Source organism: Chiloscyllium plagiosum, unplaced genomic scaffold, assembly GCF_037043375.1.
Source record: "Chiloscyllium plagiosum isolate Xiang-an unplaced genomic scaffold, Cpla_swu_hap1 HiC_scaffold_26, whole genome shotgun sequence".
NCBI classification, from domain to species: Eukaryota; Metazoa; Chordata; class Chondrichthyes; order Orectolobiformes; family Hemiscylliidae; genus Chiloscyllium; species Chiloscyllium plagiosum.
In genome coordinates, this window is record NW_028270164.1 from 32,591,326 (window position 1) to 32,619,012 (window position 27,687).

Here is a 27,687-nt window from a genome sequence, read left to right on the forward strand (position 1 = left end):
GCTGTTCAGAGTCCTTCACCAGCTTATTATTTGTTGCTGCTCACTGATAAGAAATAAATGAATTTCTACCTTTTTCAAATTCCAATTTTTATTTTGAACATAAAATTACTTTTCTGGTGGTATAGGAGGAAACAAATGCCAAAAAAAGGTAGATGTTACCCCATATGTAAAAAAGAACTGGTCCCTGTAGTAGTGGATCACATAGCTGTGTAACTTTGCTTTAATATATTCCCATGACATTGTTTGGTTCTTGCTCTGCAAGTCCACCATTCATCAAAGTCCACCTCTTTCCTGTGTTTTAGGGAGAAGTATGAAGAAATCAATCCATGGAGTTGGACAGATCGTGTCCACTATGGTTTTAAGCAGAAAACAGTCTTTGTTTAGCTCTGTTCCACGTTCCAATGTAAACATTGAACCCCAGATAAAGCCGAAAGATATACCTGACAGTAAGAACATCACTGTTATGGATACAAAGCTAAAAATCCTGGAGATTTTGCAGGTATGAGAAACCGTTGAATATACAGTTCCCATGGCAGCCTGTTGTTTTTATTCTTGTTTCAAGGTTCTAATCCCAATGCATTTTTTTCCAGTGAAGGTCAGAGTTAATTGATACATATAGTGTGTTTTAAGTATGCTTAAGAGTCCTGCTGTGTGTACAGATTGATTTGAATTTTCCTAGCTTGAGCAATCTCTCATTAACATCTAAGTGACTCTTAAATGCCACTGTATTGCCACCTTACATTAGAAGAACAGAGTGGCCTACAGTTCTCCTAATATTAGCTATAACCATCATGACACAGAAGTTGAAATTGAAGGAAGCTGAAAGTTTGACCTGCAGAAAAATATACGACTGAGAATTTGCTGTTTGATTGATACTGGAATCAGTCCATGTATTCACACTCAGGATTGGCAATCAATACATAAAGAAAAGAGGGAAAACAGAACCAAAAGGAGCTGTGTCCTGAAATGGAAGCAAATAGAAAATAGCATTTAAAAAACAATAGAATTGTCTGTCGAGCCATTCCTAGTCTGCGTAAAGAAATTAACTCCCTGATGTGAGGGGATATTTGAGAGAATCTGGGGGCTGTACAACTGTATTTGAAATGAGCAGAGGTCACATTTGTAAAGTCAGGAGGAGTGCTTTGATCTGAAAATGCGTGTTTGATGAGTTCTTCCTTTGGAATAAATTGGAATTTGATTAGTGGGTTGAAACATGTCAAATATGTGAAAATCTCATTTGAACATTTTGAACATTTTTTATTATTTGAGTCCCAATAGAAAATAATACTTGCTGTTCTGATAATGCATTTGATTCCCCCTCTGAGATATTCATCGAAGGAAGCAATTCAGTACATTCAAGGGATCAAACTGCTTATGTCAAACATTGCGTTATGTTGTGAGATAGCATGCTATCTAGACATTACAGTAACATCCAAATTATTTTTATGACATTTACTCAACTACATTGAGCTAGTGTTGAAAGGGAATCTGAGGACGATTTAGTCAGAGATTTGAGACTTCTCAGAAGAAACAGAATTGGTGAAAACGGGAAATTGCTTAACTACTTCCTCTTCCTGCATTTTTCTCCTCCATCTCACCTTCCCCCAGTCTCCAAATCCTGCAATTAATTGAAATTGCTTATTTTTCAGTTCATCCTTAATGTCAGGCTAGACTTCAGGATTTCATACCTTCTGTCAGTCTTCAAAAAGGAATTTGTTGACTGCAATCCTGTACCAGAGAGTACGACTGAAGGCACCATTGCAGCATTCATGGACTCAACAGGTAATAAGCAAAAACTTACTTCTCAGGAGCGTATAATTCTTGTAGAAGGACTTTGTTTGTTCAACATGAATGTTTTATAGGTGTCGAGTAGTTTTTCGACATTTTGTTCCCTATAGAGAGGCTTGTTGTGCTTATTGTGCACCTTCAGTTTCATTTTAAAGGAAGCCTCTTTAAAAAAATTGTAGCAGGCATTTTATTAGCTTGTCAGGCAAGATTTCCAGTGGTCACTGACAATCAATGACATGAGAAAGAGCTTGAAGATTTCCTCTGAGTAGTGCAGATATCACCAGCAAGGTTGCCATTTGTTGCCCAGCCCCAATTGCACTGGAGAAGGTGGTGGTGACCTACTGTCTTGAACTGCTCCATGTGAGACAGATGACAGATCAAACAATTCTAATAATATAATATTTACAAAGTTATAATATTTACAAAGTTGATAACCATGCAGTCCAGGAGCAGCTACCCATTTGAGAAACGTCCATAAACTATCCCAAGTAGTCAAGTTGTAGGATCATAAAATCCCTACAGTGGAGAAACGGGCCATTAGACCCAACAAGTCCACACCAACCCTCCGAAGAGTATCCCACCCAGACCCATTCCCCTACCCTCTTACTCTACATTTCCCCTGACTAATGTACCAAATCCACACGTCCCTGAACACTATGGCCCATTTAGCATGGCCAATCCACCTAACCTGCACATCTTTGGACTGTGGGAGGAAACCGGAGCACCCGGCGGAAACCCATGCAGACACTGGGAGAGTTTGCAAACTCCACACAGACAGTTGCCCGAGGCTGGAATTGAATCCTGGTGCTGTGAGGCAGCAGTGCTAACCACAGCCATCATGCCAACCATGCAGTAGGATGTGGTATTGGAATCAATAACTTGTAAACCATTTGTCTGGAATACAGAATACTTTACTATTTTCAGTTTGTCTCAGTAGCAGAACACAAATTCAGTTGGCTCACTGGTGTGGGAAAGGAATTTGAATAGTGACCCTAAATATGTCAACTTATGATTATTTTTCAAATATTCCTAGTTAGTTTGCTGTAACATTTATTGTGGCTAGTTTTTTTTAAAGCTTGCAATTATTGTGCCGATCTCTTTGCTTTTCTCCCATTCTCTAATGTTTTATGTCTTTACCTTTCTCTTTGGCTTTCTTTGCTTATCTCTGTGATAGCTTTTGCTACTATTCCTGTATTTCTGTTTGCCCTTCACTCTCTTTAATATTTTTCTTCTTTAATGCTGCCTCCTCTGCTTAGCATGTTGGCAAGTCTCCTAACTCTTCTGTGATTTTCTGACAAGCTTTGCTTTCAAAATAGTTCTGCATGACTTATTAAAGCAAACCTATCTTCTGCTGATTATGGTTTCGGATCCCCATTATGATTGTAGAACTCCCCTCCCACTCTTCTCCAGCCACTTACCCCAAACAAATTCCTCACACCTCCCCAATTACACCAACCCTACCAAATCCAGACTGCCAGCTTATCCACTGCCTAACTGCTGGCAACAGTTCCAAAAATCTCCAACTGCTTTCTCCTGCCTCTGATTTTCCTATTTATTATTTGACTGCTATTATCATCTGATTGTTGGGAAGCAAAATAAGTAAATTGTAATGAGGTTATGCTAAATTCCACTAGACCTCTGCATCTCAGGTATTGCCAAATTCTTCGACTGCATTCAGTCTCTTCAGGCTCCTCCCACCTCGCAATAAACGTCAGAGACTGTGTGTCTCAACGTTACTCCCTACATATCTCCTGAGCTTTATTATGTCTCAGTCTCTCACTTTCATCTCACTTGACCTGAATGTTTGAACTAAGAGCTCTACATCTCTTAATATATACAGAAATACAGACGTCTGAGGGAGGTGCCTCCAATATTGGGATGAAATCGACCAGGACCTTTTAAAAAAGCAGTGAAATGTAGAATCTGATAGTGAGAATGGAGATAGGAAAAATGATAGGGTGTGGTAAAACAGCTCTGGCTCTATAATTAACTGGCAAAACTACTGTTGTTTTCTCTCTGTAATTTATTGTTACAAGCATGCAGTTTTGATTTAATTGCATATTATTGTGCTGTTTTATAATTTGTTGTTTGGTAATACAGAACTTTACTCTCACTGAAAAGACATATCGTATTTCATCTTGCACTCATCAGTATAATTCACAAGAAATACCAATGTAAAGGGAAGACTATCTTTTTGATATTTATGAGAAGAAAGTGTTAGTTGGTTGACAAATGATTCTGTTAGATGCTGGTCCAGCCAGCGATACCCACAACTCATGAGTAAATTTTAAAAAGCGACTTTGTCTTGGAGAATGCACCATTTAGATGATTGCAGATAATAAACTTCCAACTTGTTTAACTTTAAACCAGACAGGGTGACTCAATTAATCAAGAAATTGCACTAAGAACTGAATCAGAGAATTGCTGAAACAGGAACAATGTGAGTGCATGTTCTTTCTGTCCACAGAGAACAGGACCCTGCATCTTCATATATTTAGCTTCCAGCACTCAGAAATGCACTGCACTGCCAGCCTGATTGACCATCTTAAATTAGTTGTCAGTATAATTCTAACCACCCTCAATGTTTTGATTAGATTAGATTCCCTACAGTGCGGAAACAGACCCTTTGGCCCAGCCAGTCCACACCGACCCTCCGAAGTGTAGCCCACTCAGACCCAATGTTATTTAGCAAATGTTGCTAAATGGTAGAAGCATAATTAATATTGGGCACTGTTTCTTGAGTTTTGAAGTGCAGGTTGATTAGGATGATCAGTACCTTGCTTTTTGGAAACAGCCAAAGAGATAAGCCAATCTTTGGGAAATAGATTACATTTGGCACCCCACCAGAACCGAAATTAATATGTTACTAATGGGGACAATTTTTTTTGGCTTAACAGCAGCACCCTGTTGTGGCAAGCATTTTTTAGGTTACGACTACAATGCTTACGTCAGTGTAATTCGTACCACCCAAATTTTGAGGACTTGGTAGGAGAATAAAGTAGGATTTTATTGGAGACAGGCGTCTAGATTAGAGTGGTGCTGGAAAAACACAGCAGGTCAGGCAGCATCCGAGGAAAAGGAAAATCGACGTTTCAGGCAAAAGCCTTTCATCGGGAGTGATGAAGGGCTTTTGCCTGAAATGTTGATTTTCCTGCTCCTCGGATGCTGCCTGACCTGCTGTGCTTTTCCAGCACCAGTCTAATCTAGACTCTGATTTCCAGCATGTGCAGTCCTCACTTTTGCCTTTTATCATAGACAGGCCTAAGGCCAGGTTCTTCCAAGTGTCTTGTCGCAAAATGTAGCTTATGACCTGTAAATAATTGCAGAAATGCATATTGTTTAATACTGAGAAGTTGTAGCACACACAATATGGCGATCAGTATAGGATCTGAATTTAGTATAATTTCCAATGAGACAAATAAGATGGTAACACAGAAGACTTCAAGCAATAAAAACAAACTACTGCAGATGCTGGGAATCTGAAATAAAACAGAAAGCACTAGAGAAATTTAACTGATTTGGCAGCATCTGTGAAGAGTGAAACAAAATTAATATTTCAAATCAGATATGACTCTTCATGAGAACCCAGACTTCAGATTCCAAAAAAAACAGATATTGCTAATGCCCCAGTACAACAAGCCTCCAAAAGACCTTGTGACAACACAACACTGAAGAGTGCTTCAAAGAATGTCAGAACACCTTTCAAACTTGATAAAGAGAATTGTGGAAGATGAAGAAATCTTCAGCTCAAAGGCAGAGATGTTGTGAGGCTGTGGTCTATGGGAGTGATCCCAAGTCTGAGTTCAGCCAGTGAGTAAACAAACATTGTAGATTTCAGAAGACAAGACTAAAAGTCCCTGATACCAAGGGAAAGCTTTAAATGGCACAGATGTTCAAGCAAAAAGAATGAGAATTTAAAAAAATTAAGTCACAGCACAGATCAGGCATCAATGCCATTCCATGAGGCATCACTGTAAACATAAGAACATAAAAAAGGGAGCACGAGTAGGCCATCTACTGATCTTTTTGTGGTCTCAGTTTAACTTACCTCCCCCTGCTCTCCATAACCCTTAATTCCTTTTCACGTCTATCTATCTATCTATCTATCTATCTTTGCCTTAAAAACATTCAACGAGGCAGCCTCAACTGCTTCCCTCGGCAGGAATTCCATAGATTCTCAACGTTTTGGGTGAAGAAGTTCCTCCTCAACTCAGTCCTAAATCTGCTCCCCCTTATTTTGAGACTATGCCCCCTTGTTCTAGTTTGACCCACCAGTGGAAACAAACTCCCTGCTTCTATGTGATCTATTCCCTTCATCATCTTATACATTTCTATAAGATCCCCACCCCCACCCCCGATTCTTCTAAATTCCAATGAGTATTGCCCCAGTCTACTCAGTCTCTCCTCATAAGCAACCGGTCCAACTCCAGAATCAACCTAGTGAGCCTCCTCTGCACCCCTTCTAGTGCCTGTACATCTTTTCTCATGTACGGAGACTAAAACAGTACACAGTATTCCAGGTGTGGCCTCACTAGCACCCTAAACAGCTGACACATAACCTCTCTATATTTAAACTCCATCCCTCTAGTAAGGAAGGACAATATACCATTTGCCTCCTTAATTACCTGCTGCACCTGCAAATGAACTTTTTGTGATTCATGCACAAGGACACCCAGGTCCCTCTGCAAAGCAGCATGCTGCAATTTTTCACCATTTAAATAATAGTCCATTTTGCTGTTATTCTGACCAAAATGGATGACTTCACACTTAAATAAATTGTACTCCATCTGTCAGACCTTTGTCCCCTCATTTAACCTTCCTATATCCCTCTGCTGACTTTCAGTGTCCTTCGCACACTCATCTTAGTGTCATCTGTGAACTTTGACACACTACATTGGTCCCCAACTCTAAATCATCTATGTAAATTGTAAACAGTTGTGGTCCCTTCACTGATCCCTGAGGCATATCACAAACTGCTGATTGCCAACCAGAAAAACACCCATTTATCCCCACTCTTTGCTTTCTCTTACCTAACCAGTCTTCTATCCATGCTAATACATTACTTGTAACACAATGTATCTTTATGTTCTGCAGCAGCCTTTTGTGCATCACCTTGCCAAATGCCTTTGGGAATCTAAATACATCACATCCACCAGCTCCCCATTGTCTACCATGCTTGTAATGTCCTCAAAGCATTCCAGTAAATTAGTTAAACATGATCTGCCCTTCATGAACCCATACTGTGTTTGCCTGATGGAAGAACTTCTGTCTAGATGTTTTGCTACAGATTAATTTTCCCCATTACAGAAGTTAAGCTAATAGGCGTATAGTTTACCTGCCTTTTGTCGACCTCCTTTTTTAAACAGTGGCATAATTTTTGCTGTTTCCCAATCTGCCAGAACTGCCCCAGTGTCCAGGGAATTTTGGTAAATTACCACAAGCACATTTGCTATTTTACACATCATGTTTTTTAGTATCCTGGGATGCATTCCATCAGGGGAGATAAAAAAAAGCAGAACTAACAGGCCAGGAGAGATGCTCATAATCTGGGAGGAGTGAATTAAATTCCTTTGGTATTAGGCAAGTTGGGAGGAAAAAAGACCCTGTGATTCACAGGAAAAGAAGTCAGTAGCTGGAAGGTTTCAATATGAGTGAATAAGGCCCGTTCATACCTGACACGGAAAGATAATTAGTCTTTGTCTCCTAGAAATGCAGACTATGCTGCAACCTGGAGCTTTCTGCTCATTGCTCAAGTAAATAGAATCAGGAGTTTTATCATTGGACATGAGAGACAGGACCAGGCCAGCACCTAGACAGGCACTGTGCCCCCAACTCTTTCGCCATTACATCGATGACTGCATCAGAGCTGCATCCTGCACCCAGGCTGAACTGGAGCAGTTCATCAACTTCGCCCACAGCTACCAACCCACCCTTAAATTCACTTGGTCTATCTCGGACACCTCCCTCTCCTTTCTTGGCCTCTTTGTTTCCATCTCTGGTGACAGTCTACAGACGGATGTTTTCTATAAGCCCACAGACTCCCATAACTACCTGGACTACCTCCCATCCAGTATCCATGCAAGAATTCCATCCCATTTTCCCAATTCCTTCATCTCTGTCACATCTGCTCAGACAAGGTGAAATTACACTCCCAAGCATCCCAGATGTCCACCAATTTTGAACTACATGCTTTTCCACCCTCTGACATCCAGACAGCCCTCCACCACACCACCTCCATTCCCCATTCCACCACACTAAATTGCCCCCCCCACCAAACACAATAAAGACAGGGCCCCCTCATCCTCACATACCACCGCACCAGTCTCCATGTCCAATGTATCATCCTTAAACACTTCTGCCAACTCCAATTAGACCCCACCACCAAGAACATCTTCCCCTCCTCACCCTTCTCTATCTTCTACAAGGACCGTTCCCTTCGCCAATCTTGGGTTTGCCCCACCGTCCTCGTCAACCCCGCCCCAAACTGCTAGGTACCTTCCTCTGCAACCGTAAAAGATGCAAAACCTGCCGGCATACCACCTCCCTCACCTCCATCCAGCGCCCCAAACAGTCCTTCCAGGTGAAACAGAGGTTCACCTGCCTCTCCTCCAACCTAGTTTACTGCATCTGGTGCTCACGATATAGGCTTCCCTACATTGGAGAGACCAAACGTAAGTTAAAGGAATATTTGACCGAGCATTTCAGCCGGGCCTGCAGGGGCTGACCTGACCTCCCAGTCACCGCCCATTTTAATTCCCCTCCCCACTCCCTTTCCAACATGACCATCCTCAGCCTCATCCATTGCCACAGTGAATCAGACCACAAATTTGAGGAACAACACCTCATCTCCTGCCTGGGCAGCCTACAGCCCGGAGGACTCAACATTGTGTTCTCCAATTTCAAATAACCTCACTTCCCATCCCCTGACTCCCTCCTCCCTTCCATTTCCTCTGACTGACCCTTCCTTCCAGCCACCAATCAGATTCATTCCTCCCATTGACCGACCAGGCTGCACCCTCTACCTGTGTTCACCTATCTGAACTTCACCACTCTGCCTTTTCCCCCAGCCAAAATACTCCCAGACTCCACCCCTCCACTTCGCCCCCATTTATCTGCAGCTCTCCTTACACCCATACCCAATTCTAAAGAAGGGTTACACCCGAAACGTTACGACTCCTGATGCTGTTGGTTTGCTGTGTTCTTCTAGCCTCCTGCTTATCTACTAGACCTGTTACTGACTGTGCAACAGTAGAAGCTCATTGCTTGATACAAATTTTGCAGATCCCTGATCTGATAGCTCATAGAAATTCTGTTCTTTGAAAAATTGACCAACTTTGCTATATTTGCACATTATTTGTTGCAAATCCAACATTATATTCTGGGGCCAAATAGCTGGGTGTAGTTAATCAAAATATGCATCAAGAGTCCAATGGGATATGTTGTGCAGCTTGTGGGAAAGAGAAAGAAGTTCTGGAGCCAAGTTTATGGGTTGGTTTTTTTTTGTGTAGATTTAATTTTAGCACCATGTAGTGCAATGGGAGCTATTGACATTGTTTCTCTTGGAAGCAAAAACTGCATTATAAATCTTTCCTCTAACTTTACCTTGTGCTACAACTTTTCTGATCGCTGTGCAGCTATGTGAGTGCTTACATCTTATTGGGAATGTTGGTTGTGTATGGTCTGTTTGAGTTATCTGGTGCATTCCAGATGATGTAGCAAGACAGCTTGGTGGAGGCTGGTACAATTGCAACATTTAAGAGGCATTTGGATCGGTATATGAATAGGAAGGGTTTGGAGGGATATGGGCCGGGTGCTGGGACTAGAGTGGGTTAGGATATCTGGTCGGCATGGACGAGTTTGGACCGAAGGGTCTGTTTCCATGTTGTACATCTCTATGACTCTATGACAGCTGAAACAATGAACCTGATACTTTTGTCACTGCGACAACACAACCCAGATGGTTGTAATTGGTACCATCCTGCATGGTTCTGGCATCTATTTTATTCCTAGTTCTGAAATCTGATAGTTTGAAGTCTGAATACATCTTTGGAAGAGATTTGTTAAAGGAACAGCAGTACATATTTTTAAAATCAAACCGCTTTCCCGGGTTATAAGATTTCAGTCACCAAGTATCAGTAAACATCTTAGATGGAACATATTGGGTCAAATTTTGCTCCTGGTGTCAGAATCAAAGAATCCCTACAGTGTGGAAACTGGCCTTTCGGCCCAACAAGTCCACACCGATCCTCTGAAGAATAACCCACCCACACCCATTCCCCTACCCTATTATCCTATATTTACCCCTGACTAATGCACTAACCTACACATCCATGAACACAATGGGCAATTTAGCATGGCTAATTCACCTGACCTTCACATCTTTGGACTGTGGGAGGAAACCAGAACACCCGAAGGAAACCCACGCAGACACGGGGAGAATGTGCAAACTCCACACAGACAGTCGCCCAAGACTGGAATCAAAACCCGGTGCTGCAAGGCAGAGGTGCTAACCATTGAACCATCATGCTGTCCCTGTGGCTCAGTGTTCATCATCATTTCCCTTATGAAATTATCCACAACTTAAGAATATTGGCATGGAAATTGGCATGGAAATCCTAAAGTTGCAGTCTATCACTGAGGATTCTAAAACAGACAGTGTTTTAACCTTCCCCTTACCACACCCCCTTCCCTCCTAACCTCCCCACTCCCAAGAGCAGGTGATCTTAAATTTAGTGCAAATTTTAACTTGACCACCACCTATCCCCACCACGACCATTTAAAACCCATTTAAAATTGGTGTAATTTGGTTTTAAATAGTGAGATGATTAAAATTTGTGAAGAACAGAGAATTGACCCTGAAAACTAATTCTATAATTGTGTAGTGCTGTGCTGTTCTTCAGCTCAGACCTTTTTGTGGAATATTTTAGCTTTTTACTTTTATCCCATTTTAATATACCTAGCTTTAATTTTATTTATGTAACCATTATTTTAATATTCCTAGTCTTCCATTTGAGGGTCTGTGAAAATTTTTAATGTACTTGACGGCTTGGACAGACTGGTGATATTACTGCAACTTCAAACTAGGAATGCCCGGTAAAAATACTATGAGCACATATTGTATCACTGCACAGTGAGAGATGAAATTCTCTCAGTTTCACCTAATCCATGTTAAGTGGTCCTTGCAACACCATTAATCGTAAACTGTGGCCCATAAACAGATACCTTTTATCTTAGCAGATTTCCTATCCAATTATATAACTGGCAGAAATCTCAGCATGGAATTGATTTACGTTAAGTCCCATCTCTGGTTAATTTGAATCTTACCGTTAGTAGCTTGAAAGTAAATTAAGGAGAAGGTCTATCTTGCTCACAAAAGTAATTGGATGTTACTTGGTCTCTATCTTTCCAGTTATGACAGTAAACCTCGACCGTATTGGTGAGCAAGCAGAATTGATGTTTGTGGTTGGGTAAGTGCCCCGACAATTAATTTGATTTTATTTTCTTCTAAGTTTTCAGTGATTGGAGTTGTAAACATAAAGGTAGAGTAAATAATCCACTTGGTGATGCATATATTATACCACAAGTATAACGTTATAGACTTTTGATTATGCCATTTTGTTACTCAGCAGTTTCTCGTTTCCAAACAAATTCCCAACCACAATTCTTAGTTAAGATCAGAATATGGGCACCAATAATGCTCCTTTATATGTCATAATTTTTTTTAAAAAGCATGTAACTTATTTTTCTAATCAACCTGTTTAGAGATGTTCTGGAGCTGGAGGGACTTGAACGTGGGCCTCCTGGTCCATGTGTAGGGACACTACCACGATACCATAAGAGTATGCCCAAAAGCTGACAAAAAACGATGATACTGTGCCATTAATTGATTCTTTCAGATGCCTTTTCACTGGGCTGATGTTTCTAAAAGGAAAGCCTCATGTGACCAGCTCCAAGCCTTTCCAATGTTCTTCCTGGCAACTGAAAGCTACCATTCCTGGCCGTTTCACATTTGGCTTGTAGCTGACTGAACAAGACCTGCACATTGGGATATTAATTGCACTAGTTTTGCTCTCATACAGAATAAAAACATTTACAATCTACTGATTCACTGATAATTAATCCTTTGTGTAACCCCAGACAGCAGCTTCAAGTTGTATTTAACAGTTACACTGCTACAACCTATCAATAAGTCTTTTCAATTCCACTGTGTCACTAATCCTTAACTTCACACCTGAACAGAGTGAATTAAGAAAATGGCAAGGAGGCTTGCCTCAGTGGTGTGATGGGTTCATGCTCTACATGATGGAGAAGCAACTTCCAAATGTAATTAAGGATATAGTTGCACTAAGACTCCCAACCTGCTGTGAAAATGCTTACTGTCTTGAAGATGATAATTAATGCTAGAGATCAAAGGCAACTCTCTCACTGCCATATCTCAAGTGATTTTAAATAGGGCCACATTCACAGCGCTACTTAACAATTCCACAAGTGCACATAGTTCTAAACGCTGCAGGCGTTCATTCTCAGTCTTCTCTCTGTGACAGTTGTATTAGATCTTGATCTTGATTTTGTTCATAATTTCATTTATTCTTTGTAGAGAGCCATGTGCTTTGTTTGAGCTCTACCAGGACTAAGCTTAACATAAAGAAAACTGGAACCAGTGTCAAGAGATAGCATGGAGATTCTAGACGAATATTGACAAAACCTTGCCATAGATAGCCAGTTACACCATGAGTGAACATTAACTGTTACCCCTAACAATTGTCAGGATACCATCAGAATAAATATATGACACTTCCATGGTTAATTCAGCAGACCTGCCCCTTATTGATTTCATTCTCAGACTCTGGGCTCTTGTCAGTTTGCTTTGTCAATGCCTTGACTTACTTTTTGATTTTGTATCTAAACCACACCTTAACCAGTACTAAGTTTCTAACTGGCATGTGTCCAACAATAACACTTGGGTGTGGTGGTCCATATTTCAGCAATGGATAGTCATAGGCGTTGTAAACTAGTGCTTTTCAGTGTTTCTGATTTTGTTTTATTTATACATTTTTATTTTATTCAGCAAACACAGCAGTCCACTAGAGGTGGATGATGAAGGGGGCACAATGTTTCTGCGGGTACTCATTCACCTTACTATGCATGATTATCCCCCACTCATTTCTGGATCTCTGCAGCTTCTTTTCAAACATTTCAGCCAAAGACAGGAGCTGCTGGCTACTTTTAAACAGGTGAGAGATGGCTTGTCCTAACAGGGACAGATAAATAACTAAGTTGGGTTTGGGCTTGAGGCAAGAAATATAAAATAGAAAATGCTGGAAACACTCAGCAGGCCAAGCACCATTTGTGGAGAAAGAAACAAAGTTGATCTTTTAGGTTGATGCCCTGTCAGCTGATATTTCTTTTGTATTGAGACTATAGGAATTAGCCTGTTCATTGGTTTGTATATTTTCATTTGGATGTTGCCAGACTACATAAAGCAAAGCGGCTTGTTGTGGAGGAAGGTCAAAAAGGGCACACACTTTGCACAATTTTAACGGGGATGCAAAGGCTTTTCCAACTTCAACAGCTGCACTTCATGCCATAAACTTTCTGCAATGCCAAGCAATGAGAGAGGGCAGGAAATTTGGGCAGCTAGATGGTATGGCATTGGCAGTAGGTCCAGATAAAGATGGTGGTGGGCAAACACAGTGTGGAAGTTGGGGCAATCGCATCATCTATTGTCTCCTGATAGGTTTGACCTGATCTTGCTCTTCAATTAAAACTGTAGATGGGGTCCGAGTGACCTCACTGGTCTGTGAGCTACATATTTATACAAGATGTCGAGATGACGGAATTGGACTGGAATGGACAAAGTCAGAAGTCACACAACACCAGGTTATAGTCCAGGTAGACCTGACAAAGGAGCAGTGCTCCAAAATTTGTGATTTCAAATATTGGAATATAACCTGCTGTGTTGTGACCTCTGACTTTATTTATACAAGAATAAGCTGAGCTAATTGAGGTTGATACTGTTGAGTGGGAAAGACTTATGAGGGGCTAAAGACAATAGTTTGGAAGGGTTCAGGAATGGGAAGCAAGTGAAGTGGGGATAATTTCATAAGGAACCTGTGAAAGGTCAAATAATTTTGTTTGTTTTTAAATAGCAATGCTTGAAAATATTTAAGATCAGTTTTGTAATTCATTTTATACATTGGCATCAAATCATGTTTTTCATATTTCACCAAGAAGCACAAATATTAGATCTCCCAAATTAACATCCAAATTCAGATTTGTTTTGTAGTACCACAAGTCGTATCAATACCAAAACCTTGTTGCTCATCAAAAAATTCAAAATCAAGACTTGTGCAAACCTGTGCAGAATGTTATTGCAATTTTCTACTGTGTTATTTTAACTGGGTTGGACCCATCTATTTTTAACATGTGCTGTATTAATAGCATTCCAGTAATGTAGGCATGCATCTCAAAACGTGAGTGCATTCTTCCTGACAACACTTATGGATGCAGTATACACAATGAAACACAAGCCTAGATGTTCGAGCTGACAGTTTTTTAACATTATCAATGTATTTTGTGTCTTCTTGAAACGTTCTTAATCAAGGCTGTTCCAGCTCTGATTTATTGAATCTCTCTCCCAGTTGCATCCAAACTCCCCTATCTGCGTGAGTGCTTTTGTCTTTAGATCTAGCACAGCCATGTCCAGTACAAAGACTGTATTTTCCTTACTTTTCTGTAGTTTGTGTTACTGACTGAAATGGTTAAAGAACCGTTTTTAAAAACCATGGCTTGTTGAAGGATTGCTGTTCTTTTTATTAGCAAATAGTCTTGCACTCATTGTAAGTGCTGTTGCACAGCTGCATTTTCAAACAGTAGTGAAAGTCCTGGCTAAAGTCTGTATGCAAATGAAGGTTTAGCTCGTAAAAAGTAATCTGTGGACTAATGACCAGATATTGATGTGAAAGACCTCCTGTTAACCAACAATTATGTGATCAGCTATAACGTAGCTTAACAACTTCAGGTGCGAATGTTCAGGAGAAACTGTCAGACCTTTGGATAGGAAGAAACATTTTTTGCTCTGCAGTGGAAAGTATCACATGTCTCAAGATAGCCAGTTTATTTCCCTTTTTCAGTTGCTGTAAGCTGTGACTTTTAATTGATGGGACAAAGACCTTTATAATTATGAATCAGTCACCTTGCAGGCAGAGAACATTGAACTGTCTTCCATCCAATACCCATCTTTCTTTCTTCCTTGTCTGTGTCTGACTGTATGTGTGTAGGTAGCGGGAGGTTTATAAGACAGTTAACATTTAACTACTAGAGTTATGTGTTGATGGTTTGTAATTGTGTATCCATAATTAGAATCTATTTACTTGTAATAAATAGTAATTTTTGTTAAGAACAGAAACCTTTCTGTCAACTTGGGTCTGAAAGACAGGTAAATTGGGAATTCTGTATACTTTTTGAAAACTTTAACTTTAGTGTCGATTCTGGGAATAACAGGACTTGATTTCTTGCATGGTACCCCAATGAGGCCGAACTCAGATAAATAAGAAACAAAATCCTGTTTGATGATTAGTGTTAGCTGCTAAAGAATTTAATGTCCCCTTAAAGTTCCACTTTGGAAACAGTCACGCATCACATCAGGTATTGTTTCTAAATTTAATATATTTTAAGATTTCAAGCATATTTATTTAAACCATTATGAACAAATAATGGGATTGACACAAGCAATTATATATTTACAATAGAACATGTTTCAGCTAACTTGCCAAATAGGCATGATAATAGGCACAAAATTGTCTTTTGTTTTCTGCGATGTTTCCAATTATTTAAAGTACACAGTGAACAAATCCAGTGATTTCAAATTCCTTTCACGACTTGTCATGGTTTGTTTGTTTCCTGATATTTGGCTGTCAGATTTAAAAAGCATTGCTGTCACGCAGTTAACCAAACAAATCACGTTGTCTGTGTTTTCTTCCTTCAAGTCACAAATTTTCCACAGGGATCTGAACTGAAGTCCATGATTAAAATGCTTGAATATAGTGACTGGATTTAAAGAGACATTTGCTAATTAAAACTGGAAAAATCTGGATATTGTTGCCATCACAAACAGAAGCCTGACAATCACACTATATGTTATTATCATAGCAAAGGAAATCATTGAAAAAGTTGCTTAAAATATTCCAACATCACGATTCCATTGTTATTGGTTCTCTTTCAAAGAACTTTTACATAGATGAAATAAAAGTGATGCCTTTGTTTTTGCCCTCTATTGGAAGGGTATTATTAAATTAGAGAGAATTCAGAAAAAATTTACCAGCATGTTGCCAAGTCTGGAGGATTTGAGTTATAAGGAGAGCCTGGATAGGCTGGGACTTTTTTTCACTAAAGCATAGGGGGTTGAGGAGTGACCTTACAAATGTTTGTAAAATCATGAGGGACATAGATAATGTCAATGGCAAATGTCTCTTCCTTAGGGTGAGGGAGTTCAAAACTAGGGTGCATATTTTTAAGGTTAGAGGAGTAAGATTTAAAAGGACCTGAGGGGCAACTTTTTCCATACAGAGAGTGGTTCGTATGTGAAGTGAACTGCCAGAGGAAGTGATAGATACAGGTACAGTTACAACATTTAAAAGACATTTAGATAGGTACATGAATTGAAAATGTTTCGAGGGATATAGCCCATATGCAGGGAAGTGGGACTGGTTCAGTTCAGGAAACATGGATAAGTTGGACTGAAGGGTCTCTTTCTGTGCTGTAAGTCTCTTTGATTCTCCGATTCTATGATTTTACCCTGTTAGGTCCAGCTTCTTATATCACCTCAAGATGTTGATAACTACAAAGTGATCAAATCTGATTTGGATCGCCTTCGTACAATGGTGGAAAAGTCAGAGCTCTGGGTGGACAAAAGAAGCAACAGAGGAACAGAAGGGAAAAAACCAACATCAGAGGTAACTATCCTCCTACTGACTATTGGTTCCCTGTCTGACAATGTTTCATGTTTACAAATTCTTCTTCTTTTCAAACCTCTGTGGCTTTAGTCCTCCCCATCACTATAACCAACTCCAGCCTTCTGAGATCCCTGCACTCCTCCAAATCTAGTCAATGACCTCAATTTTTATTGCTCAATCATTCATGGGATGTGGCTGCTCATCCATAGCTGTCCTTGAGAAGGTGATGGTGAGCTGTTTTCTTCAATCACTATAGTCTACCTGGTGTAGATTGATCCACCATGCTGTTAGGGAGGGAGATCTAGGATTTTCACCAAGTGAGTATGAAAGAACAGTGATGTGTTTCCAAGTCAGAATGGTTAGTTGCTTGAAGGAAACCAAACACCTGCTGCCTTAGTCATTCTAGATGGTAGTGGCTATGGGTTTGGAAGGTACTTATAAGAAACTTTGGTGAATTTTTGTAATGCACCTAATAGGTGGTACATACTGCTACTACTCAGCGTGGAAGGAATGAATTTTTAAGGATGTGGTGCTAATCATGTGGGCTGCTTTGTCCTGCATGGTGCCAAGCTTTAGCTCAGTTGACTGGATGACTGGTTTGCACTGCAGTGATGCCAACAGTATGTCATCTGATGGGCCCATTTGAGAAGGCCTTATCTTCTCAATCTTGCTCAATGCACGGTGATTTTCAGGTTAAACCAGCACCAGTTTTCTCTCTCTGATGTGAGAGTAGACCTATGTTTATTTGGGTCTATGGTGATTTGGCTATACCAGTATTCTTGGAGTTGCACTCATTCAGGATAGTGTGGAGTATTCAATCACATTCCTGATCATGATGGTGGACACGAGATGGATTCCTTATTGCAGGATTCCTAGCCTCTGACTTGTTCTTGTGGTCACAGTTTTTATGGCTGTTCTAGTTCAGTTTCTGGTCAGTGGTAACCCTTTAGGTATTGATAATTGGGAATTCAGTGATGGCAATGCCATTGAATGTCATGTAGTAATGGTTAAATTGCGTCTTGTTTGGTATGGTCATTGCTTGAACTTGTGTGGTACAAATGTTACTTTCCATTTGTCAGCCCAAACCTGGATATGGTCCATGTTTTTTCTGATTTTGGCCATGGACTTCTTCTATATCTGGAGAATTGCGAATGGTGCTAAACTTTGTGTAATCATCAATGAACATGCATTATTCCAACCTTATAATGGATGGAAGGTAATTGTTAATGCTGAAGATGATTGGTCCTATGACACTCTCCTGAGGTGCTCCTGCAGAAATGTCCAAAGCTGAAATGACTGATCTCCAACAACCAAATCCTTCTTCCTCTGTGTCATGTATGACTCCAACCAGGAGAGAGCTTATCCATTGATATCCATTGATTCCAGTTTTGCTAGGACTCCTTGATGCCATGCTCAGTCAATTGCAGCCTTCATGTCAAGGGCAGTCACTTTCACCTCACCTCTCTAACTCAATTATTTTGTTCATGTTTGAACCTAGTCTTTAATAAGGCCAGGAGCCGAGTGGCCCAGGAGAAATCCAAATTTGGCATCAGTGAGCAGATTATTGCTAAGCAAATGTTGCTGTAAAGCAATTTGATGACCCCTCCCATTTCTTTACTGATAATTGAGAACAGACTGATGGGACAGTGATCGGCTGGGTTGGATTTGACCTGCTTTTTTGTGTATAGGACACAGCTGGGCAAATTTTGACTTTGTCAGGTAGATTCCAATATTGTAACTGTACTGGAATAACTTGGTTAGGGGCAGAGCAGGTTCGGGAACATATGTCTTTCGTACTATTGCTGTAATATTGTCAGGGCCCATACTTTTGCAGTATCCAGTGCCTTCATCTGTTTTGTGATATAACATAGACTGAATTGAATTGGTTGATGACAGGTATCTGTAATGCGGAGGACCTTTGGAGGAGGTTGAGATGAATTATCCACTTAGCACTTCTGGCTGAAGGTTGTTGCAAATACTTCAGCCATAGTTTTGCAATGGGTACCCCCTTCATTGAGAATGATGATATCTGTGTAGCCTTCTCCTCCAGTGAGTTGTTTAATTGTCCACCATCATTCACGACTGGATGTAGCAGGACTGAAGATCATAGGTCTATTGGTTGTCAGACAGGTTAATGATATCTTTCTATGTCAGTAATTAAACTGTGCTGTGTTTTGTCATGATCTGTTTCAACATCAGAGTGTCAGTGTCTGGGCATTGATGGGCTATGAAAAAGTCATTTTGTAAGCTGTTTAAGCCTGAGGAGAATTTTGCCATTTTTCTAATCTCTTAAAAATCAAACACATTTTTATGGGAGAGTCAAATCTTAGCTTGATGACAAAATAAATTGTGCAAGAAAATTTACCAGTGTTAGTTAAAACAACTGCAAGAAAATGACACATTTACACAAACCCACGATTATCTTCATTTTCTCCTCAATGTAAGGTATTTGTGATTCATTTTCTGATTAAAACACGTTCTATATTTGCACCTAATTTTGGGGCCATGTGTTCCAAGAAGAAGGGAGCTCTTAGATGGGGCGGCGGCGGGGGGGGGGGGGGGCGGGGGGTGGGGGGGGGGGGGGTGGATAATTATTGCCCTCCCAAAAGAGGTGAGTTTGGACCAGTTAAAAGTTAAAATGTTCAGAATAAGAAACAGGAACATACTCTCCTACTTCAGAATTTTAACAAATGGAGATCTGGCACACATGGCCAACCTACTTGAAGGAGATAACTTAAAACCTACTAAAGAAGGTGTATGCCTTCATTTTAACCCATTAGGAGAAAGTGAGGACTGCAAATGCTGGAAATCAGAGTATAGAGTGTGGTGCTAGAAAAGCACAGCAGATCAGGCAGGATCCGAGGAGCAGGAGAATCGATATTTCGGGCAAGAGCCCTTCATCAGGAAATCTTTCCTGATGAAGGGCTCTTGCCTAAAATGTTGATTCTCCTGCTCCTCGGTTGCTGCCTGACCTGCTGTGGTTTTCCAGCAGCACACACTCGACTTCATTTTAACCCATGTCAGTCAGCTTTTCCAGTCCTCTAGAAATCCAACAGATTAAAGGAAGTGAGAAGACCTGGATCAATCAGATCAACAATTGTTTCAGCACTGCTTGTAGGTCAGGAGGGACAAGGAGGCATTTCTTCCCAGTCCATCAAACTTACTTAAACAACTCCTCCTTCCATGACCTCTGTCACTCCACCATGCTGCTGTTTCTTTTTCCTTGACTCTCCCAGATCTCTAATCTACTCCCAGCACCTCTCCCCAAATCCCTGTAACCTTTGATCATTCTGACCATCCCAATCATGTTCTACCCACCAGTCCCATCTTCAGAATCTCTACCACTAGGCCAATCAGTAGAAGACAGAGGCCTTGCACAACAAAACTTTCCAACCTGATAGGTACCTCAGTTTATCAATTACTTCTCAGTGGCTGCATCTGTTTATTATAAAGAGCACATACACTACTGAGGAAAGTGGGAATTTGGATTCTAGATCATAACTGATGTCCACATTAGTTCCAAAAACCTCACTTTGTGAATATCAGGGTCATTGTATCTTATCTGGGCAAATCCTTGAATGAAGATAGAACAGATGACTTTTTTTTTGTCTCATTAACATGATTAGATTTGCTGGATATTTGGAAGGAATGTTTGATAGATGAATAGAAAAGAATAGGGATATCTGGGCGTACTCTATTCCTATATGATACTCACTTACACTGACAAGTTATGATATTTTAAACCAGTTTGTTTGAGTCTAAGCTAAGTGCATATTTGATGCAAATGTAGAGGAAACACCAGGTCAGGAATTCAATATTAGTTGAGTTTCTTTTATTATGCATCATGTTGCACTAAATAAAAGCCAAAAAAAACTTGAAGGAAAATTTTGTTCAGCTGTAATGTTTATAATTGTAATACCATCCCTGGGCCAACAAGTGGTGATGTTGTACTGTAACTCAGGATATGTACAGCAGAAGAGATCTCAGCTTCTTAAAAGGATACAAACAGAAATCGTTATTCATCACAAAATTCCTAGTTTAAGAGAACACCGAATACCCTTGTGTTCCATTGGATAATTCATGATGTTCAACAATAATTTGCACCTTTAATGCCCCATATGGATAATACTGTTGATTGAAGATGTGAAATAAAAGAGTGGGCCAGAACAATTTGACTGAAAGTTCAATAGACAAAAGATCCCAGAATGGGGATTGGGCATCTGCATTTATAGGTAACAAATATTGGGCTGACAGCTAATAGACAGTGCACAAATGACTTTTCATGTTCTGCAGCTGGTGGGCAATGTTAGAAATGCAAACTTGGAAAATGACTCCATTTAGGATTTCCTACCTGGTTCAGAATTAATAATTCCTGTTGTGATGTATTAGTAAAAGCCAATATTCATGGATGTGTGTACACTATTGTTGGATCTGTTGAATTTCTGGGTGTTACTTTTCCATTTGATGCTGCCATATTATTGTTCATGTTTTAGGAGCCTGCTGATGATGCAGCTATGGAGAAGACATTAGGAGGGAAAACTAGTGGCAATTATCAAGATGTCAAAGAGGTGAGCCTATTTTGGAAGGAGTGGGATAATAAACAAAGTCTGTCAATCCCCCTGACCTCCCAGCACTACAGACAAACTGCCATTATACCTCTTCCTAGGTCTCACACTATTTATTTTTGAACCATCACTTGGAGAAGATGCAGAAGAATATTTCCAAGATGACTTGCTTTTTTTTTCCCTATCCTACTCATTCTGTAGGATGAAACTTACATGCTGACTAATTCTTCTATATGGTTAAGATGGAACCTGAACAGTGGATCTTATCTGCTACTTGTCTGCTAAATCATCTAGTTTGTTTGGGTCTAAGTGATGTGCATATCTGACGCAAATGCAGAGAAAATTCCAGATCAGGGATTCAGTATTAGTCAAGAGTTTCTTTTATTATGCATCTTAAATAAAAGTAAAAAAAAAACCTTAAAAGAAAATTTATCTACCTTACCTACCACACTGCTTATTCTAATAGGCAACGCAGGAATGATATTGCTAAAGTTTTTGAGTCAAGCTAACAGCCAGGCCTCTCATCAGGGAAACCAAAGCAACAAACTGGGGAAATTAAAGGAATGAGCAATGGAAAATTGGTAAGAAAGAGACTGTTTGTCAGTTGCCCCAGTGATATAGCAGTTTCACATCGAAGCAGTTTTATAAACCTTTTAGTAAAGAAGGTGAGAGTTACCCAGTACACATGCTGTTGTTAATTCATGTTGTTAATTCCATACAAATTTATCCGTACTTTCAGATTTTGGAGCGACTGAATAAAATGTGTGGAGTTGGAGAACAAGTTAGAAAGAAACAGCAGAGGCTGCTGAAAAATATGGGAGCTCACAAAGTGATGTTGGATCTGCTGCAGGTACCTTATGACAAGGTGAGAAAATCATCACATACAGAGCTGATTTTGACAATGTTTTCATGAGAAAAGTGAACAGGACTGATAACCACGTAAGTTAACTGCTAGGCAGTGAATGGTTAACTTTTGCCAGAGTTATTTTTTGCTGTCATACTTTTTGACTTGATTTTATTCCAAGGTTATGCTCCTTAATTTTCCTAATCTCTGAATCATCCCTCTCTGGATCAGGAACAGTTCTGGGGTGAGTGAATCAGCTAGTCCATTGCTCATCCCTTCCTCAATCCATCTTCAATATACATTACACATCAACCACATTTACTCTCCTTATCATTTAGGATTCTTTGATTTCTTAATAATGAGTCCATTGCTTCCCTCATGCTCAATGTGATTCCGAATGAAAGTTCTGTTTGATCCCTTCGGGCTATTAGTCCACCTCATTGCTTGTGTACGAGGTGAGGTGAGCTTTTCTGGGGTGTTAGTTTTAATCAGCAGAGGGGTTCAACCTCTGTGTGTAACAGTTTGGGTGCTCTCATTCCAATAAAACAACATCCAGGCTTAATCCTCTCAAAGTTGCACAGGGACAAAAGGAAGTGATACGATGCTCAACAAAGACATCATTGAACCAAGTCAGAGTGAGTGGAGTTTGCCAATCATGTTAGTTTCCAAACCAGATGGGACTCAATGATTTTGTGTCGACTATTGGAAGGTCAACATTGTAACTAAATTGAACTCATACCCAAAAGCAAGGTTGGAGAACTCTGTTGAGAAAGCTGGACAAGTCACTTGCATCGCAAAGTTGGATTTACTGCGTGGTTATTGGCAGGTACTTTTATTGGAGAAAGCGAAAGAAATTTCTGTGTTTGTGGGCTATAGCAATTCAAAGTGATTCCCTTTGGAATGAAGAAAGCACCAGCCACATTGTGAAGGCTCGTGAACTGAGTTGTGGCAGGATTAAGTAATTGTGCTGTCTGTCTTAATAATTTAGTGATCTTTAGCCATTCATGGAAAGATCACATGTTGCAGTTGGTAGAGCTTTTTGCAAGATTACAGAAGGCAAAACTGGTTATCAATCTAGCAAAGACTGAATTCACGAAGGCAGAGGTGATGTTCTTGGAATATAACATCGAACATGGAAGGATGACTCCAAGGAACACAAAGACAGTATGGTGGCACCACTAACGGATTTGTTAAAGAAGAACAAAAAGTTTTGGTGCACAGAACATTTCCAGGAGGCATTTGAAAATCTAAAAGCCACACTGACCACCACACCAGTTTTAGCCAAGCCAACCTTTATAAAATCCTTTAAAGTTGCTGTCAACACGAGCGATATCAGGGTTGGATGTGTATTGTTGCAGGAACATGATGATGGAATTGAACGGCCCATTGGTTACTTTTTGAAGAAACTCAATATTCCTCAGACAAAATATTCCACTGTTAAAAAGGAGTTATTGATGTTGTGGTTCTGTTCGCCGAGCTGAGAATTTGTGTTGCAGACGTTTTGTCCCCTGTCTAGGTGACATCCTCAGTGCTTGGGATCCTCCTGTGAAGCGCTTCTGTGATCTTTCCTCTGGCATTTGTAGTGGTTTGAATCTGCCGCTTCCGGTTGTCAGTTCCAGCTGTCCGTTGCAGTGGCCGGTATATTGGGTCCAGATCAATGTGCTTATTGATTGAATCTGTGGATGAGTGCCATGCCTCTAGGAATTCCCTGGCTGTTCTCTGTTTGGCTTGTCCTATAATAGTTATTGAGTTTATAACTAGCCTTACAGCATTTTAAGGTTTACATTACAAACAATATTTTGGAGATGGTTCTATACACCAATCACAACTCTTTCATTTTTTGGAAAGAATTAAGGACAAAAATTCAAGACTATTTCGATGGAGTCTGATATAAGCTTTTCATTTACAAATTTTGCATGTAGTAGTTTAGAAAAATGGTATTGCAGACACGTTATCACAGGCTTAAAAGAAAATGAATATAGATAAGATAGAACTGGTACAGTCCAAATGATATACCTATATGCATGCAGAATCCGTAAAGAGTGTGTAACTTTAGATTACTGACATATGCATTTCATAATAATGGTATTAAGAGTTAGAGAAAAAAAAGAAAAAGGAAGGTATCTTTTCATTATGATGGTTCATATTTTTCCTAAGAGGGGAGGTGTTATGAGGCGAGGCAAGCTTTTCTGGGGTGTTAGTTTGAATTAGCAGAGGGGTTTGACCTCCGTGTTGTAATAACTTGGAGATTAACATCTATCGTCTTTTCAATTCCTTGATCTCTTCCACAGTTCTTCTCTGATTGACACCTTCCTTTATCTTGCTGATGCCCAACAGTAAGTGAAAGGGCAATAATTGATCAGATTGGATTTGTCCTGTTTTCTGTGGACTGAACCTATCTGGGCAATGTTCTGCATTGTTGAGTGTGTTCTCAAATAATGGCTAGGGATTTGGCTGATTCTGGAGCCAAGTCTTCAGTACTACAGCCAACATGTTGTCAGGTTCTGAGTCTTTTTGCAGTCTTCAATAAGTTATATAATTTACCCACAAAACGCTGTTCACTGCATTTTCAGTATAATCATCAGTATATATTCTTTGAATAAGATTGAAGATTGTGTTTTGTTGCAGAATGATACAAAAATGTGTGAGATTTTGAAGTACACTCACCAGTTCCTTCAGAAATTCTGTGCAGGAAGCCCTGAGAACCAGTGTCTACTTTACAAGCACTTGAACCTGTTCTTGACTCCTGGGGTAAGTTACCTCAAACTAGATTTTTTTTTAGCCACTATGCAAAAGCAGTTATCCCTTTCAAAGTGCCTGTATCTCAAGTTTTGTTTAAGTAAAAACTGTCTCTGAAATGAATTTCATGATAAGTCTTTGTGCCAAAATGTACATTTGGACCAGATTTTCCTGCAACAATGAGGTTAATGCTAACTGTCTCCAAAAGTCCCTGTTTTTCTATTTAGAGTAGCCCACAGCAAGCACAGAACAAATTAGATGCACAGCAGTGATCTAAAGAGTTGTGATGATAGCAAATTTATTACCTGGGGACATGGGAGCATTCCAGTGAGCAAAACCCTGACTTCTTAAATTAATGTTACTCTTCAGCCCACAATCAACTGACATTCTGTTGAGTGCTTGCCTGCCCCTGACAGAATGATTGATAAATAGTTGACTGGGAGGCAACAGTTCAGACATTGATGACCCTGCAGTAATGAATGAACTTTTATATCTAGTGACTCTTAGTTAGGATTACCAATTTTGGCCTGCTGGATTCCTGGAACATTTCTTCACTTTAATAATCACGTGTTTAATTATGTTGTTTTCTCCCCCCACTGTTCTCAAATATTATTGCAATTATTTACTGTCTTGGCATTACCAAATCCAAATAACATTGAACTTGTCTTATACTGAGCATTTTTAAATCAAGGAAATAACACCAAAGAATAAAAAGATGCATGGGGTAAATAGTGTTTGAATGAAATTTATTTCTGGGATATTTCTGCAGTACTGACAGTAATGAGAGTCATCTAGTAAATAGCACTGATTCCACAAAAACATCATCCATGTAAATAATTAAAACAGAAAATGCTTAATAAAACTAGCATCTGTGGAGATTTAACGGGCACCATTGTCCATTTACAACTGGGTTAATCTCAACATTGGCGTGGCTGATTCCCATTTAACGGTCCTTAACTCACCATTTTAGGACCTCAGTTGGTGGTGGGGCAGGAAATGCAGTTATGGCCCTGAAGTAGTCAGAATTTAATTCTGGCAGATGCAAGAAGACACCAGGGTTTGGGTATGCCATCTCCCATGCCTAATTATGTGCTTTTCTCACCTCCAAGCTTACCATCTCCAGTAGCACAAGATACTTCCCTTTTTGTTGTTTTACTGCTGTTATGAAAGGACACAGACACAATTCCCAGTAGATGCTTACATCCTTTGTCTATTTCTTAATTATACCCATAAAAACTTCAAAGCCTGCTTATTTCCTGCTATCATCTCATATCCTTTTAAGTTGAGTATCCCCTGAAATTAATTCAGTAGAGTGTAATATAAATGTTTATATAAACAATGATTATGCTACACATTCTAAAATATCCTTCTTCTCTCATGTTATCTTGACTCTCATTTTCGATCTTTTTTTCTCCTGGTTTAATTACTTTAGGTTTCCCTTTGCTATAATCCTGAGCTGTAGGGAGAGGCTGAATAGGCTGGAACTGTTTACATGTAGCATCAGAGCCTGCGGTGGGTGTGGGGGGTGTGGTGACCTTATCGAGGTTTATAAAATCATGAGGGGCATGGTTAGGGTAAACAGACAAGGTTTTTTCCCCAGGGTGGGAGAGTCCAGAACTAGAGGGCATAGGTTTAGGGTAAGAGGGAAAAGATACAAAAGGGCATCTTTTCAACGCAGAGGGTGGAGTGTGTATGGAATGAGCTACCAGAGGAAATGGTGGAGGCTGGTACAGTTACAACATGTAAAAGGCATCTGCATGGGTATATAAATAGGAAGGATTTAGAGGGATATGGGCCAAATACTGGCAAATGGGATAAGATTTATATAAGATATCTGGTCAGCATGGATGAGTTGACCAAAGAGTCTGTTTCTGTGCTGTAAATCTCTATGATTCTGTGACATGAAACACAATTTCTGCCTATTAAGCTTTTCTGTTCCTTTTCTTTTATCTTAGAATTATTGAAGGAGTTGGAATAGCACTTGGGGCTAAAGGGATCAAAGGATTTGGAGGGAAAAGCAAGAGTAGACTATTAAATTGGATGATCAGCTGTGATCATAATGAATGGAAGAGCTGAATGACCTACTGTGCTGCTATTTTCTGTTTGACCTCTGCACCCTCTTTTCTCACCATTTTAAATCGTTGTAGCTGCCTTATTCATGCTTGCCACTCAGACAGACTGAATTGAGCCCTATCGAACAGAACAGTTCTTTCCTGTCTTACAGCTGGTGCCGCAGTCCCAGGAAATGAACCCCTCTTTCCACACCTCTCCTTAAGTCTGAAGTTTATGTATCTGAAATGCTTATCTCTAGGTTAATTTGAACAAGAGATCAACCTATTGAGACCTTTAAGGAAAAGCTCCTAGCTGTCTCTGGCAGGAGATCCTTCCTACTCTTTCCTGTGGTGATGATCCCAAAATGGAAGCAAACAATTGAGTCCTCCATGTTTCTCTCCAATATCTTTTCAAACCAGCTCAAGATGTACCCTCATCGAGTAAGCCATATATTATGTGGGCCAATCAATGCTGCTTATCAAAGGATGCTTTGCTGCATTAATTAGTGAATGTTATGCGACATCATTACCTCCTTTCTTCCTCCAAAGTAATGTGATCAGTATTCTTGCTATCCTTCCTTCAGTCTTCATGTTCTAAATGTCCCACTTAGTTCACAATCCTCTCTGTTAATATTGGACTCTCCACTACGCAGAAAAAATCCACTTGTGCATACGTCTTGAGCCACACCTAAGTACACCTTAGGAAACCAATTGACTATCCTGGTAGACTCCCACCAAAAGCAAGA

At 39.9% G+C, this 27,687-nt stretch overlaps 1 protein-coding gene across 2 annotated transcripts in view; it reads left to right on the top strand.

The window, feature by feature from the left end:
- The window catches only part of itpr3 (inositol 1,4,5-trisphosphate receptor, type 3), a 277,430-nt gene that overhangs the window by 161,310 nt on the left and 88,433 nt on the right, over positions 1-27,687 (top strand). For both annotated transcript variants that reach the window (XM_043716798.2, XM_043716799.2), the window contains exons 22-29: positions 303-499; positions 1,650-1,782; positions 11,198-11,255; positions 12,857-13,022; positions 16,593-16,742; positions 21,236-21,310; positions 22,047-22,172; positions 24,780-24,902. In XM_043716798.2, coding sequence (XP_043572733.1) covers positions 303-499; positions 1,650-1,782; positions 11,198-11,255; positions 12,857-13,022; positions 16,593-16,742; positions 21,236-21,310; positions 22,047-22,172; positions 24,780-24,902 — 1,028 coding nt within the window. The remainder of the gene's footprint in view (positions 1-302; positions 500-1,649; positions 1,783-11,197; positions 11,256-12,856; positions 13,023-16,592; positions 16,743-21,235; positions 21,311-22,046; positions 22,173-24,779; positions 24,903-27,687) is intronic.